This window comes from Scyliorhinus canicula, chromosome 19, assembly GCF_902713615.1.
Source record: "Scyliorhinus canicula chromosome 19, sScyCan1.1, whole genome shotgun sequence".
NCBI classification, from domain to species: Eukaryota; Metazoa; Chordata; class Chondrichthyes; order Carcharhiniformes; family Scyliorhinidae; genus Scyliorhinus; species Scyliorhinus canicula.
Window position 1 is genome coordinate 92,687,950 of NC_052164.1, and position 18,758 is coordinate 92,706,707.

The following is an 18,758-nucleotide window of genomic DNA, read 5'->3' on the forward strand; positions in this document are numbered from 1 at the left end:
TGTCTCACCTACTGATACTGCCCTATTTATTTACTGAGTATTTCCAGCACTTTCTGTTTCCGCATCTTCAGTGTTTTGCTTTTTCTTTGCGAATAATGCAACATGGAGGGATTTTCTTATGAGGAGAGGTTGAGTAGGTTGGGCCTGTACTCATTGGAGTTTAGGAGAGTGAGAGACAACCTTATTGAGACAGAGAAGATTCTCAAGGGGTTTGACAGGGTAGATTCTGAGAGGTTGTTTCTCCTTGTGGGCGAGTCTAGGACTTAGATAGATACATTTTTAATCAGTAAGGGCCTCAGGCGAGGAAGTGGAATTGAGAATTATCATATCAGATCAGTCATGGACCAAATGGACCACTTCCGCTCCTATGTTTTATGGTCTTCTGTTGGTGTGCCAAGGTTGGCGAGTGAGGCTGTGACAGTCTACAGAATCAGACTGACAATTTCAGATCTTACCTGGTGCAGAGTAGAGTGGGGCATTAAGTGATGGCTGTATATCTGTCTAACAGGAGGAAGTGAATGTCTGAGCTGGCCTCATGTATCTCTTGGCTATTGGTTGCAGACCGTCATAGTCAGAGACATGAGAGTAGTTGCTCTCCATTAGAGAAAGGTCAAAGGAGGGAGAAACATATTAAGGAGCAAAGCACTGACAGATAAGAAAAGCTGAGGCTAGTCAGACCAAAATGTCATATTTTTGGCACATTTTATTAGCTATAACTCTGTTGTACAATCTTAACTTGAACAGAAAGAAAAATAAGTGGACAGTGAAATATTCACAACTAAAGGTTCACAAAAACACCCACATTTACATTGTTAAGTACAAAAATTGCCATTTTCCAAAGATCCTTTATCGAGTAGGCTGTGCTGAAAACTAACTTGATGTAAGAAAGGGAAAGGAAGAGCCATATAAATTAACCAGGGTAGGAAAATGTTATGGCTGTTCGCGAGTCTCTCTGTAAGTCAGGTGAAATTGCGAAAGGAATCCTCAATAACTAGTTGGAAGAAAATATAAAATCTTAAAACTATCATGTCCAAAGGTTTTGAGAACATCATCAAACATTCGGACATCACGCTTACTGGGGGCAATTTTAACCTATCCCACCAAATCAGGAAACTGACAGGACTGGGTGCAATATATTGCACCTCACCTGATTTTACTCTCCACTGACACCAACAAGTAATAATCAAATGCCCTCCTTGATCCTCTGGGTTTCTCAGCTGGAGTTAACTTAATGATGTCCTCAATGTGTTGCATGTATAAAAAGGACAAAAAAAACCCCCAGTCTTTTCATTACTATTTCTTTCTGAACTGGAGCTGAGAATTTACAAACAGATTCCAATCTGCAAGCTCCCTTTACCGAATATAAATGTCACCACAGTCCCAGAGGATCATCATAGGCTGCTCTCCACTTTGAGAGCTAAGGGCCACCACATCTCAGATGAGGGACAAGGTTGAGAAGACGGGACCTTCATGAATAACCTCAACTGGTACAGGAATTGAACCCACGCTGTTGGCATTGCTCCACATCACAAACCAACCATCCAATCTAACCAACCGCCTTTGCAGAGTACCACTCTGATCTCAAGCTGTTTACCTATAAGTGTTACATTTTGTAGCCATGAAGGACATCTTAAATGTAGATTCATTATGATATTGAATCATACAATATATAGCATAGAAACAGAATGCTTCAGTATTTTTCTCCACATATAACACTCTTTCCCCAAAGCCTTTCAACCTTCTCTCAAGTTTTAAGGTGCTTGTCGCATCAACTCTGCTGATAGAAATCCTGTTTGCCATCTGATGCCCCATGAATATTACCATGGAAGACTTCATCGGGTAAAAAATAAGTACGGACCAATATTGTACTTAGGAAAAATATCAGCCAAAGACTTCGCAAAACCTCACCTTGAAGTATATTCTTCTTAAATAATGTCTTCCATGCAAAACTAGATTCCAGGCACACTGAAGGTAACACTAAGGCCACCCAAGAAACAAGAGATTGGGTATATAAACGTATAAATTAGGAGCAGAGTAAGCCATTCGGCCCCTCGAGCTTGCTCTGCCAGATCATGGCTGTTTGATTGTATCTTATACTTTCCTGTCTAGAACATAAAATCCCTACAGAGCAAAAGGAGGCCATTCGGTCCATTGAATCTGCACCGAACCTCCAAATGAGCACCCTACCTAGGCCCACTCACCTACCCTGTCCCCGTAATCCTGTAACCTCACCTAACCTACAAATCTTTAGACACTAAGGGGCAATTTAGTAAGGCCAATCCATCTAACCTGCCTTTTTTTTGGACTGTGGGAGGAAACCGGAGCACCCGGAGGAAACCTACACAGACACAGGGAGAAAGTACAAGCTCCACACAGTCACCTAAGGCCGGAATTGAACCAGTTCCCTGGCGCTGTGAGGCAGCAGTGCTAGCCACTGTCCTACTATGCCACCCTTCTTACTCGTTCACTCCCTTGTCAAGAGTCTATCTAACTCAACCTTAAACATATTTTATATGAAAGAAAAGACTCAAATGCTCAATTAGAATCGTTTTCAATATAATTTTGGGCAAATGTGTTTACTCTTCTTAATTTTTTTATAAATTCAATTCAAAATTTTATGTTAAGTTTCATCAGGATAATTTAGTTCATCAAAGAGCATTTTTCTTCCAAAGTAACCTTGGACCATGATTTCAAGAATTATAGTGTATTCATATTGCTGAATAGAAACATTCTGCCATTCTATATATTTTCTTATTTAACTTAATGCAGTACACATGCATTTAAAAAGTGAAGGATTTTCAGCATGTTACATAGGAAGAAAAAGGTGTACTGTTTAAAAGATACAAATGAAGTTCAGAACTAAAAGAATTTATATTAACAACAGTGAACCTATCATGATAATATTAAAAAGTGACATGTTTATCAAGCCTTGTTAAAAATTATTTTAAACCTAGATAGAGAACTGCAATCGATGACCCTACTTACAGAGAAGTTACTTTCAATCAATAGATTTGCTATTGTCACTTTATCTGGTTCTGTGGATTATGCAATGCAATGGCAGAGGGTGATTTACATTTCTTTAGAGGTTCCATTTGTTTATTGGTGCTCACCATTCAGCAGTCCTGGTAGTAAGATGGAGAGAGGGTTTTTTTTTAGTGCATCTTGGTTCAGGTTGAGCTGTAAAAGCCCTGCATTTGATTAGCCTATTGTGTGAAGACATACCATGGGAAGGTAGATGATATCAACATATGTCAAAATTAGTTTTCTTAAGATTTATTTGCAACTTAAACTAACTGGCAACCTGTTTTGCAATCTACTCATTGTAATCATTTGCCCTACTTTTTGAAGTAGGCTCAGATATATTAACGACGGGCCTGTTATCAATGTTTTCCATGGAAAGAGGGTCAGTGACCTAGTTTCATCTTACTTCAGGAACTACTTTTATCTTTCTCCTCCTCTTTATTGTTGTTTGCCCCTGGCTCTTTGGCCATGGGAGGTGGTTCGACGTTGATTTTCACATTGTTGATGTTGGGCTGGATCTCATCCCCTTTCCTCTGTGCCTCAATGCACAGGATACCATCGTGGGACAGGGTTGACCGAATCAGCAGAGGGTCCACGTCCAGGGGCAGGATGTAGGTGCGTGTGAAATCCCGGGAGATAAAACCGTGACTGTCCAACTTCTGTGAGTGTCTCCCAGACACCTCCAGCAGGTTGTCCACCGTCCGGACTGAGATCTCATCTGGCAGGAACTGGCAGACATCCAGGAATACCTGAAATTTATGATGCTTTGTTTCAATAGTCGAAAAGCCTCGGTCTAGCTGTTTATTGATCCTGGGTCTGATATAGTAGCCATGGTACAATGTAGGAGCTAAAATATCTTCCGGTGACAAACCTGGGAAGGAAAGGAAGTTATCAAGCTGGAAACAATAGAGGATATGACTTTATACTATATTATCAAATACTGTATTCATGATTAAAATTAATCCTAATTTTGCATTCCAAAATCTGATTTGCTGCTCAATGAGAAAAATATTTCATCATTTCTTTCTTTTTAGATTTCTTTTTATTGGTTTTCAAAAGGAGATAAGGAGCAGACAGATAAAGTGCAATGCTTTATCTGTCTCCTCCCTCGTAAATAAATAAGCACAAACAAAAATTATGCAAGCAAATTAAATAATTTAAAGTTAGCAGCAATTAACTGTTTCAAGAAAGAAACAAAAGGCCGCCATCTACGATAACATTTCTCAGTAGATCCTCTTATAGTGCATTAAATTTTCTCCAAATAAAGAAATACATCAAGTCTTCTAACCAGGATGAAAACAGATGGCTTGGGGGAACTTCCAAATTTCACCATTTCTTAATTCAAATGTTATTACCTTTGGCACCATGGTACAGTGGTTAGCACTCCTGCCCCACAGCACCAGGGAGCCGGGTTCGGATTCTGACCTTGGGTGTCTGTGTAGAGTTTGCACTTTCTCCCCGTGTCTGCGTGGGTTTCCTCTGGGTGCTCCGGTTTCCTCCCAAAGTCCAAAGATGTGCAGGTTGGGTGGATTGGCCATGATAAATTGCCCCTTAGTGTCCAAATATATGCAGGTAAGATGGAGTTATGAGGATAAGGCAGGGAAGTGAACCTAGATAGAGTGCTCTTTCAGAGGTTTGGTGCAGATTCGATGGGCCAAATGGCCTCCTCTAAGGAATCTGTGGATTATCTGACCTGGTCCTCTTTTAAAACTCCACACAGCCTGGTTAATAGTGTGTGGATTCAGGTGCGAGGACCCCAGGCGTACACAATCGGAATTGTACACAAAGAGCCCAGAATTGTCACCTCCAGATGTGCCACCCCCACCCATCTGAGAAAACGGCCTGTCAATGTCACCTCTTCAGGTAAGATCACTTGCCAGCTACTGTATTGGACAACTATGAGTGCCAACAAGGACATGGCATGCTAGACCGCCTCAAGAAGAAGGGTGTTGAAGTCTTGGAAGGAGAGTAAGAGAAATGGAGGAGGGTCTGTTGGCAGCTGTGCATCACCATCCAACACTAGTCAAAGCTTTCATTGGGAGGTGTCAAACAATTGGGTTGAACAGAAATCAAAATGATCTGTAACTAAGATAACAACTCCAAGACTCCCAAAGTCCTTTCGAGGGACACTGGCCATTGTGTTGCAGATTTGCTCGATGTACCCCAGTAGGGGCTTTTCATATTGCAATGTTAATGTAAGCATACTTGTGACAATAAAGATTATTATTAAGTTATTCTAGCCCCAGTGGCAACCTGTTGGCGCCTGATTGGCGACAAGCAGTGAACGGTTGTGAGAGGTTCACTGAACCAGGCTGCAAATCTATTGAAATAAACGGAGCTGTGCTTATTTCAGGCAGGTTTGCAATGGTCAGGCTCAACTCCAGGGTTAACAGCCAAAATAAACTTACCTTCCCCGAAGTTCTGGTCGTAGATTGTGGTCGGCGTGTCTTTCTCGTATTCTACACTCATGGGATAAGCGTGTGGGATTGTCTTGTCTTCCATTGTAAAGATCAGAGAGGCACAGAGCAGGAGAGGAAACTAACACCGGACTGACTGTTCAACCCGCTCCTCTGAGCCACAAGATCAGACTGCTGGGTTACACCGCCTCAGAAAGCTTGGTGTCCTTTATGTCAGGTCATTCCTGAGGGAGGGCAGTCAGCCCAGGACAGAAATAGACCAAAGATTTATGCAGGCAGCCTCCACAAAGGGAAGGAGCCCTCCTCTCCCCTCTGGGAAACGACACACTGAAACACACACTGTGTTCTAGTGTTGACATGGTTCTCTTGACACTCCTGTGTTCTTTCCCCCGTTAATAAAGAAAGCACCAGCCCTGGACTGCCTTATCACATAAATCAATTGGCATTAAAGAAACTTAGATGTCTGCAGCCTACATATGTGACAGTGTCGCCAACAACACCACAACCTTACCAGGGGAAAAAATCAAAACAGAAGAATAATCGTTGAATTGTGCCTCCGATTGACTGGCAGTGAGAGACTGCAATGTGCCCACTCGCCACACCCACATCTCTGCACAAACTCACTTTTAATGTTAGCTTAGCTTCTCCTCAAATGGCCCGCGTGCGAGATAAATGATTTTTTTTTAATGGGAAATTAACGATTACCCCGTAACGGATAATTATGTTTACACAGTCACGTCTTAATATATTATCACACACAGACACTATAATATTACAAGCTGTTAGTGACTTCAGTCTAATGGAGGGTTAACGACATGATAGTTCTGACTTTATTTCCTACGGCTGGAGTGGGAGGAGGTACAAGGATTGTAGCATTTTCTGAAATCGCTGGTCGAAATACATTATTTTGCTTCTGTAATATGTGTCTGCATGGGACCATTATTTCCCCTCCAGTCTTGTACGCTTTAAATGCTTCCCACGACTTTGGAAACGGCACCAGCCCTTAAATTATTCTCTGTTCAACATTTGACCATGTAGCAATGTGAAATGATACACTTCACTACTGCCAGAGACTACAACTATTCATATAGTTAACAGCAGAAGCTTATCGCCAGCAATCTATTTATGGACTGCACCACTTCGGATTACCATCTTCACCCTTTTAACCCAACACACATAGAGAGACACAAAAGAAACTAAAATCTTTAATCATTAATAAAAACTGAAACATCATAATATTCTTCTCAATACAATAGCTTCCTTTTGAAATGCCATGAGGTCATCTTGTGAGGCGCTCTGAAGCTTTGCCAGCAGAGGAAGAGACTGATCAGCAGATCATTGTCCAACAGAGCAGGGACTGGTCCATTGCTGGTGTCACTTCTAATCCTCCCCAAACACTAAATCCCTCAACAATGAAATCACATGACAGAGTCAATCAGCCTTGCATCAGTTTTCCAGAAGGTTCAATGGACAGGGTGTCATTGTGTATATAAAGGGCTCAGACACCAGCCAGCCTTCAAGCAGCTCTTGGAGTGAAGACAGCACAGTGACACTGAACAGACATCCTCCTGGCTGAACCGGAAGAGAAGATGGACATTGCAGTTCAGACTCCATGGCTACGGCGTTCCCTCATGTCAAATTCTCTCTTCCCCTCCCGTATCTATGACCAGCATTTTGGGGAGCACTTTGATGGTGACCTCTTCCCCAACTTCTCATCTGTGGTCAGCCCCTTCTACTGGCGAATGCCATCTCCCATGTTCAGGCTGCCAAGTTGGGTACAATCGGGACTTTCAGAGGTATGTTCTGTCTATTTTTTAAGTTGTCCTATTCTTTTCTTGTTAATTGACAAAAATACTTGTTTAATGTGCAGCTTAACTGTTCTGACCAAACTCTGTGAATGTATTGTCCGTTTTGTAACAAAGAACGAAGCACAGTACAGCACAGGAACCTTTGGTCTTCCAAGCCTGCACCAATCATGATGCCTGTCTAAACTAAAACCATCTGGACTTCCAGGGCCGTATCCCTCTATTCCAATCCTATTCATCAAGATGCCTCGTAAACGTCGCTATTGTACCTGCTTCCACCACCTTCCCTTGAAGCGCATTCCAAGCACTCACCACCCTCTGTGTAAAGAAACTTGCCTTGCACATCTCCTCTAAACTTTGCCCCTCGCACCTTAAACCTATGACCCCTAGTAATTGACTTTTCCACCCCGGGAAAAAGAGTCTGACGATCCACTCTGTCCATGCCAATAATTTTGTAAACCTCTATCAGGTCGCCCTTCAACCTCCGTCGTTCCAGTGAAAACAATCCAAGTTTATCCAAGCTCTCCTCCTAGCTAATATCCTCGAGACCAGGCAACATCCTGGTACCCTCTCCAAAGCATCCACATCCTTCTAGGAGTGTGGTGGCCAGAATTGTACACAATTGAACTGTAACTATATTGAATAAATAAATAATCGCTTATTGTCACAATGTAGGCTTCAATGAAGTTACTGTGAAAAGCCCCTAGTCACCACATTCCGGCGCCTGTTCAGGGGGGCTCGTACAGGAATTGAACCGGCGCTGCTGGCCTTGCTTTGCATTGCAAGCCAGCTGTTTAGCCCACTGTGCTAAACCAGCCCCTTTAATAAATGTATTCTTTATTTATTTTAACAATAATGAATGCGTCCAATTATTCTGTATGCATATGTATATGTCATAAAGGGGAAGACAATAAACATGCATGTGCCCATTTATATAAAATATAATGTGTATATGTATTGCCCTTAAAGGGACAATCACCACAGTAGAAAAAGAGTGGGGGGCGTTGTGTCAGGATGAGGGGGCAGCCATTTTGAACTGAGATAGGGAGAAATTTATTTGCTCAGAGTGCTGTGAATCATTGTAAATCTCTCTCCAAAAGAGCTATGGAAGCTCAGTCATTGAGAAAATCCTAGGCTGAGGTTGGTTTTTGAACTCAAAGGGAATCAGGAATATGGGAATCAGAGTGGGGTGGATTGGGGTTTTGGAGGAAAACAAAGTTGGGGCTGAGGATCCACCATGATCTAGCGAAGGCGGTTGAAGGGGCTGAATGGCCAGTCTCTGCTCCTATAATGTTCTTATAATGATCCTCTCCCGCCATCTATAGCTACTGATCATAGTTCATTAGTGCAGTTAATGGTATCTGACAGCTTGTTCACAAATTGTTCGTGCCGCTGCTTCAATGGTAGATAAGTCCTAAATTGGAACAGCAAGAACAGTTAGCAACTGCAACTTGAAATATCGGAAAATTAGTGGGAATATTGATGTTTCCATGTAGCCTCCAGGCATCCCATGAGGACCAAAGGCTTGGATGTCTGGTTTTATTTGCTCTGAACACATCAATGCCCTAGAGACCCAATATTAATAAAAAGAAAAACTCCGATTGTTGGGAATCTGAAAAAAAGCAGGAAAGGCTAGGAATGCACAGCAGGATTCATCAGCATCTGGAAAGAGGAAATTTAGGTTTTAGGTTTCAGTTGAAACCTTTAGTCAGAACTGATCTGACAAGCGATCCCAAATCAAACTGTTTCTTCCCCACCCCCCCTCCTTTTCTGTCATTGACTGTGCATTTTTTGTTAGAATTACAAAGCCAATATTGTTTATCTTTTATTAAGTTTATCTGCTGTGTCATTGAAGACTGGATGCGTACATGCCACCCTACTGGTATTTCTCCTTAATAAATGCAGCAAGCACAAAGGTTACATAACTTAGTGATTGAATCTCGCAGCAAGGAAGGAGGTTATTCAACTCCTCATACCCATGTTAACTTTTTGAAAGCGCTATCTAGTTTTTAAACGGATCTTCAATTCTTTTATTTTTGAGCGTACATCCAATTCTATTCTGAAAGCTACTAATGAAGTTGCGTCCACCGCCCTTTTAGGTAATGCATTCCAGATCATAACAACCTGCTGAGTTAAGACAATTCTCATCTGTGCTCTTTTCTTTGTGCCAATGATCAAATCTGCATCCTCTTAATGGTTTAAAGTTCTGCTTAAACAGGCGCATTAAAAGCATATATTAAAGTATGTACAAAGCGGCATTTGCTCTTGTGCTGGGGACTAATGGCACAAATGATTGGAATGCTATCTGTGCACATACTGGACCGAGGTTTGAAGCCTGCTCCAGCTCATGGGATAGGAATCAATCTCTTGCTGTGGCCTATCTTGTGTTAAGCTAGTGAAGCTCAACGACACCAGGATGCCTGAAAGCATCACCCGGCTCTTTCCACCGCCACAATAAAACTTGAGTTTCCCCGTTCCGGCCATGCTACTTAACTTGGATAACTCTTACAATAAGCCAGCACAGGTGTCAAGTGCTGAATGGCCTTCTTCCTTGCTGCGAGATTCAATCACTAAGTTATAGAACAGTACAGCACAGAACAGGCCCTTCGGCCCTCGATGTTGTGCCCAGCATTGTCCGAAACCAAGATCAAGCTAACCCACTCCCTGTCATTCTGGTGTGCTCCATGTGCCTATCCAATAACCGCTTGAAAGTTCCTAAAGCGTCCAACTCCACTATCTCAACAGGCAGTCCATTTCATACCCTAACCACTCTCTGAGTAAAGAACCATATACCATAGTGCTTATTGCATTCATTAATGAAAATACAAAAAGGATTGTATGTATCTATCCAGTCTGTAATGACAGAAAATGTTACTCCAAATTTTAATTTTAAATAATTAATTGATCATGCGATTCATAAAACTGTCGGTGCCCACAGGGCATATGCCGAAGATTGAAATGTGGACAAGTAGAGATGCTCCCTGATAACCTTAAAGTTCCGGACTTGCAGACACTGGGTTCTATCAGAGCCAGGACAGAAATTCTCTGTTGCTGTTAGGGTGACCATTACATGCTGGGCGTAGGTTTGAATCATGTTGTTGCATCTCTTATGAGCTTAGTTCACTTGGCTGGACAGCTGGTTTGTGAGACAGAGCAAGGCCAGCAGCGCGAGTTCAATTTCCCTACCGGCTGAGGTTATTCTCAACCTAGCCCCTCGACTGAAATGTGGTGATCCTCAGGTTAAAGCACCACCAGTCAGCTCTTCCCCCCCCCCCCCCCCCCACCTCCCCCGAAGGGGAAAGCAACCCATGGTCATCTGGGCTGATGGCAACTTTACCTTTTGTTACATCTCTTACTGAATGAAACTATTTGATGGTGGCTTCAATTTCAAATAACCCTGAGCTGGCAGGCCAAGAATTATTAATTTGGAAATCACTGCAACTGATTTGAAATCTCACTCAACTAGACCATGAGGATGGTTGTGTTTGAGCAGTTCTGAATTCATGTCAAGTTGCATTATTGGATGAGGGAAAATGAAGCTTTATTGTGTATCGGCTTAAGACAAGATACCAATTGATTGATTGGAAAGTGTACTGTTTCACAACATTACCATCCTTTAGGTTCTAAATTAATTTTGAGAAAGTTTTGAAATATTTTTAAAGCTTGGCCCTTAGATTATCTGAACACATTCTGTGCAATTGTGGGAACATGTCTTCACCTCAGAATGAGTTAACATTTCCCACAATATCTGTCTTTGTGCCATGTAATCTGTCTTTTCAGATGACTTTGTTTGTCCCTTGTTCTGTGGGTCGAGTTTACGTGACGGAATGTTGTTTATGAAAAGAATGTTCCAGTAGAACATTCGCTGAAAGATGGCCAACAAAATTCCGTGGAAAAGATTATGGCTAATAGAAATCATAGCATTGTGCCCTCAATCACCCAGATATCTCAACAAAATAATTTGATGCACGGGCAGAATTCAATAAATTTGAAATTCTCTGTGCCGTTCTTCAGCCAACTACTGGGATGTGTGCAGGAGTCACTCATCCGTTGATATTCTTTTTCTTCATAAATTTAGAGTACCCAATTCATTTTTGCCAATTAAGGGGCAATTTAGTGCGGTCAATCCACCTACCCTGCACATCTTTGGTTTGTGGGGGGAGAAACCCACGCAAACACGGGGAGAATGTGCAAATTCCACACGGACAGTGACCCAGAGCCGGGATTGAACCTGGGATCTCAGCGCCGTGAGGCAGCAATGCTAACCACTGCACCACTGTGCTGCCCGCTCCTTTGATATTCTTCTTGTTCTTTCTCCATCCCTGACTCAGACTTACTCTCCAGTAAGAGTTAGCACTTCTGCCTTATGATGCACCTTACAGATATATTTGACATCTCTGGAATCATTGCAGTGAATCTATTCCACAAGAAAAATTCAGGGTTTAAAAAAAAGGGCCATTAAAACACATCCCTTTAGTGCATAATTCTAGACGTTTCTTCTCGTTACCTAGTTCTTGAGTGACAATTGACTAGTTAAATTTGAGCCACACAATGGCACAAATGCTAGTCAGTGACCAGCTCCAGCAACTGAGTCTAATCACCTCCCATGGTCAATGGCATTACTATGGTTGAATCTTTCACCCTCAACAACCTGGGGTGCTGCCATCGACAGGAAACCCACCTGGAGCAGCCACATAACCACCAGATGTGGTTACTTGAGGAGGCCCTGAGCTCACCTCCCAACTTCCCAAAGCCATGCCACCACTTACAAGGAACAAGTCAAGAGACTGCTGGAATAATCACTTCATGTCTGGAACATCCGGGATGAAGCTGCTGCTTTATCAGCACTCCATCCACCATCTTCAACATCAACTCTCTCCACCACTGCCTGCAGTTTTTACTATCTTCAGGATGCAATGAAGCAACTCACCAACCCTTCTCAACCAGCATCTCTAATGTCAACACAACTATGGATAGTGAGAAAAGGTGTAACTTTGCTATCACAGCACGTGACTACATTTTAATAACCCCATTGTTTTTGTCTCCATTAATCTGGTTGACAATTATTCCAAACTTTCATCACAATTTAATAAAAATGTTTATCCTACAATTTATTTCAAATTTATCTTTCACTCATCTGTAATTACAACTTGCTTTTTTTTTACTGGTTCAGTCCCTTGGTTATCCATAGTTTTTTGTTCCATTCTTGTGCTATGGATGTTATAAACAAGGCCAGCATTTATTGACCATCCCCTTGAGAAAATGGCGGGCATTCTTTTTGAACCGCTACAATCTGTACTTTTTTTAATTGATTCACGGAATGTGGGCATCGCTGGCTAGGCCAGCATTTATTGCCCATCCCTAATTGCCCTTGAGAAGCTGGTGGTGAGCTGCCTTCTAGAGCCGCTGCAGTCCCCCGAGATGTAGATACATCCACTACTGTTAGGGAGGGAGTTCTAGGATTTTGATGCAACGACAGTGAAGGAACAATGATATATTTCCAAGTCTGATGGTGAGTGACTTGGAGGGGAACCTCCAGGTGGTGGGTATCTGCTGCTCTTGTCCTTCTGGATGATAGTGGTCATGGCTTTGGTAGGTGCTGTTTACCCATCCACCATCCTAAACATCCGCAGCTTCAACCTGGATGTTCCAGACATGAAGTGATTATTCCAACGGTCTCTTGACTTGTGCCTTGTAAGTGATGGTGTGGCTTTGGGAAGTTGGGAGGTGAGCTCAGGGTCTGTTCAAATAACCACATCTGGTGGTTATGTGGCTGGTCCAGGTGAATTCCCTGTTGATGGTCGCACCCCAGGTTGTTGATGGTAAAAGATGGTAAATTCCTGCATTGTGTCGATGGCGCACATGGCTTCCACTGTTTGTTGGTGGTGGAAGGAGTGAATATTTGTGGAAGGGGTGCCAATCAAGTGGGCTGCTTTGACCTGGATGACATTGAGCTTCTTAAATGTTGATGAAGCTGCATTCACCCAGGCAAGTGGAAGGTATTCCATCACGTCCCTGACTTGTGCCTCGTAGATGGTGGTCATGCTTTGGGGCATCAAGAGATGAGACACTCACCACAGGATTCCTGTACTCTGACCTCCTCTTGTAGCCACAGTATTTATATAGCTAGTCCAGTTCAATTTCTGGTAACCCTCAGGATGTTAATGTGGGAGATTCAGCGTTGGTAATGCCATTGAGTATCAAGGGACAATGGTTAGATTCTCTCTTGTTGGAGATGGTCATTGCCTGGTATTTGCGTGGCATGAATGTTACTTGCCACTTGTCAGTCCAAGCCTGGATGGTGAAGCCACTCCCGCAGTGCTTTTAGGTTAGGAATTCCAGGATCTTAATACGTGGCGTTAATGGAATGCCCAAATCAGGCTGGAATGTGACTTGGAGGGAACTGGAGGGGATAATTCTTCCCATGCACCTGTTGTTCTTGTCCTTGTAATTGTTGGAAGTCTTAGAGTTGGGAGGTGCTGTTGAAAAAACCTTGGGAAATTCCTGCAGTGCATTCTGTAGATAGTGCGTGCTGATGATACAAGAAGTTGATATTTACTTTAATCTATGCAGTATATTCTACAAGTTTACACTCCCTGTGCAGTGCTTCACACGTTAGTCTATCAGGAATTCTGGCATAGGGATCAGCAACACTAGATGATTTTCTTCTGAGCCTGAATGCCTGTTATGCACTTTCACTGCATAAAATTCTATATTTGGAACACTAACTCAATCTAGAATCATAAGTTCAAGAGTCTTATATTATTAGACAACCTTATTTTAGCTGATGGGGAAAAAAATTTCAATTTTAGTAGCGAAAATAAAAACACTCCCGTTCTCACCAGGAAGTAATTTTAAGAAAAAAAAGTAGCGACTGTCTTTAACATGTCTGCACAACTTTTGTGCATGCAAGCTTTCGTTGTTTTGGGTTTTATTTTACTTTTTATTTGTTCTTGGGAAGTGGGTGTTGCTGGCATTTATTGCCCATCCCTAAATGCCCTTGAACTGAGTGGGCAGTTTCAGTGGGGGGCAGTTAAGAGTCAACCATATCGCTGTGTGGGTCTGGAGTCACATGTAAGCCAGACCGGGTAAGGACGGCAGATTTCCTTCCCTGAAGGACATTAGTGAACCAGATGGGTTTTTATGACAATCGGCAACGGTTTCATCGTCATCGTTAGACTTTTAATTCAAGACTTTTTTAAACTGAATTCAAATTTCACCATTTGCCGTGGTGGGATTTGAACCCAGGACCCCAGAGCTTTACCAGGGGTCTCTGGACTACTTGTCCATTGACGTTACCACTACACCACTGCCTCCCCTATTAGACATAGAACACTCACAACAGATTGTTAAAGAGTTCAAATAATCTTACTCCAGATTTGCGGGGAAATAGCAGTATTTATATTGTTAATTACAGGTTGTAATATCTGACGAGTTACGAAGGACAAAAGTGTTCTCTTCCAGCCATAACGGTTGAGGCTTAAATTTAATGACCAATTGACCAGATTTTCACCCTGACCTAGCACATTTTGGCCCGTGACTAATCATGTACTGCACTGAATGAGATACCAATGCCATAGTGTTGAGCTGTAGAAATTCATGATCCCAGTTCTGGTCAGTCACTTTATCATCTTCCTAATATCGATGACAAGAAAACAGCCGTGGAATGTGCCATTCATTCTTTTCTAAGTACATGCACTCTATCTCTTGCAGTTGAGACTGGACAAGGATAAATTTACAATTCACCTTGATGTTAAACATTTCACTCCTGAAGAACTCCGAGTCAAAATTCTGGGTGACTTTGTTGAAATCCAAGCCCTGCATGAAGAACGTCAGGTACATCTTATCTTTTTTCCTACTTTCGTTCAATCGTAGACTTGCCCTGTGTTTGCAGTCACTTTCGTCAGGTGGGAGTGCTTGACCGAGTATCGCTGGTCTAGTGCAAATTAATGGAGTCACGGTTTGGGTGAGGGAAGAGTTAATTAAATGCCTATTCTTTCTCAAAGTGCTAATTTGGCTGGGAGCTGAAACTGCATTGGCTGACAGTTAAAGATCTCATTCCTTGTTGAGGATTGAAAACCAAGCAATAGCCAGATTTTAAAATCACCTGAAGGGACACAAACTAAATCAGGCCCATAAAATTTTGCACAAAAGAAAATAATTTGCAATTGTGTAGAATACAGTTTTTTTTTATTGACGAAATGATTGCAACCAACTTAGTTGACTACGATATTAGAAGAAGTTGCTCAATATGGTATTGGTGCCGGTTCAGTTATCACTGGAGTAATGTCAGGTGCTTTATCAACACTTCATATTCATTTGTGAAACATTCTCGATTTAATCGGCCAAAATGAAAAACATTGAATTGTGTTAGCATTGGTATTGAACAAGTCAATTTTTGATTTTGGTAAGTATGGTGCCTGCTAAAAAAGAAATCTTTGTAATAAAGTTGGTTGGCTCCCTGTATTAAATCAGCAGTACCCCAATGGAGGCCAGTCTAAATTGAGGACTGGAATGTTTTCCCTCCGCTGAAACATAGCAATACAGCACTGTTTTATGCTGAGTTAAGCCATCACATGCCCTTGCTGTGCAAAATTAAATATAGAATCATTCCTGGAACTCAGTTACAAGACGGTAATATGGTCAAGGACTACAAATAACTTCAAAAATCATGACTGTGAATGATTGACCTTTTGTTAGTCTCTGACATTTCATGATTGAATTTTATCCAGGTGACCACGGTGCCAGCATGGGCCATTGCAATGATTATTGGCTAGTTATTTGACTGCTATGGGCATGACAGCAGCATCTAATCCAGTCTTCATTCACTGGTCACTGTTGTGCACTTCCAACAGAGATTATTGAATAGAGATCAGGAGCAGGAATTTTTTTCCCCATCCCTAACCAAAGATCGCTGAGAGATATTGTGGCGGTGTTAGCACCAAGATCAACCAACTCAACACAAAGCAACGATCCTTCTGGCCTGTGGGAACTTGCATTTATATAACACCATTCATGTCTTCAAGGCTTTCATAGAGTCAGAGGTCTACAGCACAGGAAAGGCCCTTCGGCCTATCACATCTGTGCCGGTCAAAAGCAACCACCTAAGTGTTCTAATTCCTAATTCTAATTTCTTTGGCACTTTATATCCAATGAATTACTTTTTTACCCCTTTTTGTAAACTTAAAGTACCCAATTCTTTTTTTTTTCAATTAAGGGGAAATTTAGCGTGGCCAATCAACCTACCCTGCACATCTTTGGGTTGTGGGGGTGAGTCCCACGCAGACATGGGGAGAATGTGCAAACTCCACATGGACCCGGGACCAGGATCGAACCCGGGTCTTGACTCGGTGACTAATTAATTACTTTTGAAGTGTAGTTACCATTCTAATGCTGGTAAGAGTTGCTGAGCAAGTGTTGTAAATACTGATAAACAGCTGTGTTTTTTTGGGATGATCTGGTTGGTGCACTTAGGAGTCTCAACACTCAAGCAGGTTCCATTGAAACCAAAGCTCTTACTATTGAATGTGACATGTGGCCCAGACATTTATGCAGTATAGGAGCATAACTCTGTGATATTGCCAGAGTTGTTTACTTTTTCCGCCCACAGTCATTTACCAGTCCTTATGCTCTGACAATGTGTTGGTACAGATTTGAGTATTTGGCAATGTCTCAAAACATATTTATACAGTTGAAAGGGAAACATTTTGGAATTTTTCAAGGTTCTGAATTGCAAGTCATAGAATCATAGAAGCTGCAGTGCAGAAAGAAGCCATTCGGCCATCGAGTCTGCACTGGCCCTTGGAAAGAGCATCCCATTTAAGCCCACATCTCCACCCCATCCCCGCAACCCCACCTAACCTTTTTGGACACTAAGGGTAATTTAGCTTGGCCAATGCACCTAACCTGCACATCTTTGGACTGTGGGAGGAAACCGGAGCACCACCCAAAAGGAGAATGTCAGGAGTGGGATTTGAACCCACGCCCCTAGAAAGGGACCAGAAATCACCAGGCTTAAATGAGGCAAGGAAACACACTCCTTGAGTCTGGCACCTTAGACTACACGGCCATCCTGACAAGTTGCGACAATTCTACAATTCTAGTACAAACACCAGCCTTAGTATAAAATGCTAGTAGTAAATTCTTAGCATTAAGATGGCTGAAAACATTAGTCCATGGCAAATTCATATATTACTACTCCTAGACAATTCCAAACATTTTCTAGTAACTTCTGACACGCCACTTGGGAGGGGGTTACTTAAAGGGGACAAGGGAACACTTTGATTCATCCACTTTGTGGCCCTTGAAGCCTTGGGGATGTAGTGATATGTATATATGAAGATATATAAAGTGTTAATGACTACATCACAGTGTGAGACAGCCACTAGATGGCAGTACTAGATTCATGTGTATATATATATATATATATATATATATGTGGACTCAAAGGATCTTGGGTCTCTTTGAAACAGGAGTGTCTAGACAGCAGAGTGTTAGAGAGATATAGCATAGTTAGCACATGTAGTTAAATATGGTTAATGCTTATTCTGAATTACTTTATCACCAGTTAAAGTTCTGTAAGAGTGAACAAACTCAACTCAACATTATTTAATTTGTTATTCAATTAAACCTATTTGCTTTAAGTTGAAGATTGGTAGTTTCTTTTGAATCTCACCATCAGACCATTCTGGAAGTGTAAAGCAAAGTGTAACAACATATTACAAACAAGTAATATAACAGAGGGCACTGTCCGAACTCCATCAATGATGGATATGAAATTCAATTTGAGAGACTTGGAATGTTGCCTCATAGTTTACTTGTCCCTTTTTTTAAAAAAAAGTTCAAAAGAGAAAATTGAATACTTCCGTTTGGAAAATCCTTAGAACAGTTTATTGACCATCACTTTTGACACTCATTTGATCAAATCTTTTATTCTGTAGGATGAACATGGCTACGTCTCGAGAGAATTTCACCGGAAGTACAAGGTCCCAGCAGGGGTTGATCCAACTCTGATCACCTGCTCCCTGTCTGCAGATGGAATTCTGACGATCTCTGGTCCCAGAAAGGTTGCTGATGTTCCTGAGCGATCTGTGCCCATCTCCCGTGAGGAAAAGCCTGCAGTCGCTGGACCTCAGCAGAAGTAGATATTTTCCGTTCAGTTCAGTGCGAATTGACTCCAAGCCATTAAAGTATTGGATTTTGCTTTAAATGTAACATTTTTGTATTGCTATATAATCACACATTCCTTCAAATTTGTTAGCCTGCAATAAACATTTACCTTTACTGCCTTAGTGAAACTTCCATTTAAATAAAGTCATCTATATGAATAAGCCATCACGTTGTTCCTGTTTTTCTGTTATAGTCTTTGTCTTTACTGGTTTGTAAAATGCTCAATGTTACAATGCAAAATTACATTTTCTACATTAACCTCATGTACATACATTGTTCATCGAATAGCGCAAAAGGGTATAATTGAGGTAATTTACCATAATCATTTTCTATCAATGATTATAAA

General features: G+C 41.7%; 2 protein-coding genes across 2 annotated transcripts; one reads left to right on the top strand and one right to left on the bottom strand.

The window, feature by feature from the left end:
• Window positions 1-2,313: 2,313 nt before the first annotated feature.
• On the bottom strand, window positions 2,314-5,943 carry hspb2 (heat shock protein, alpha-crystallin-related, b2). The gene is made up of 2 exons (XM_038779672.1): window positions 5,430-5,943; window positions 2,314-3,892 (listed from the first exon to the last, which is right to left on the bottom strand). Exons 1-2 carry the CDS (start codon window positions 5,521-5,523, stop codon window positions 3,429-3,431), a joined length of 558 nt encoding a protein of 185 aa, XP_038635600.1. The 5' UTR covers window positions 5,524-5,943; the 3' UTR covers window positions 2,314-3,428.
• A 995-nt stretch (window positions 5,944-6,938) lies between these two features.
• cryabb (crystallin, alpha B, b) lies at window positions 6,939-18,526 on the top strand. The gene is made up of 3 exons (XM_038779619.1): window positions 6,939-7,234; window positions 14,957-15,079; window positions 18,184-18,526. The coding sequence occupies exons 1-3, from the start codon at window positions 7,028-7,030 to the stop codon at window positions 18,385-18,387; spliced, it is 534 nt and encodes a 177-aa protein (XP_038635547.1). The 5' UTR covers window positions 6,939-7,027; the 3' UTR covers window positions 18,388-18,526.
• Window positions 18,527-18,758: the final 232 nt, after the last annotated feature.

Excerpts from the sequence above, each read along its gene's own strand:
- cryabb (XM_038779619.1), top strand. The coding sequence starts at position 7,028 with ATGGACATTGCAGTTCAGACTCCATGGCTACGGCGTTCCCTCATGTCA. Across the intron at positions 7,235-14,956 it reads TACAATCGGGACTTTCAGAG|TTGAGACTGGACAAGGATAA; the intron begins GTATGTTCTGTC and ends TATCTCTTGCAG. Across the intron at positions 15,080-18,183 it reads CCCTGCATGAAGAACGTCAG|GATGAACATGGCTACGTCTC; the intron begins GTACATCTTATC and ends TTTATTCTGTAG.
- hspb2 (XM_038779672.1), bottom strand. The coding sequence starts at position 5,523 with ATGGAAGACAAGACAATCCCACACGCTTATCCCATGAGTGTAGAATAC. Across the intron at positions 3,893-5,429 it reads CGACCAGAACTTCGGGGAAG|GTTTGTCACCGGAAGATATT; the intron begins GTAAGTTTATTT and ends TTTCCTTCCCAG.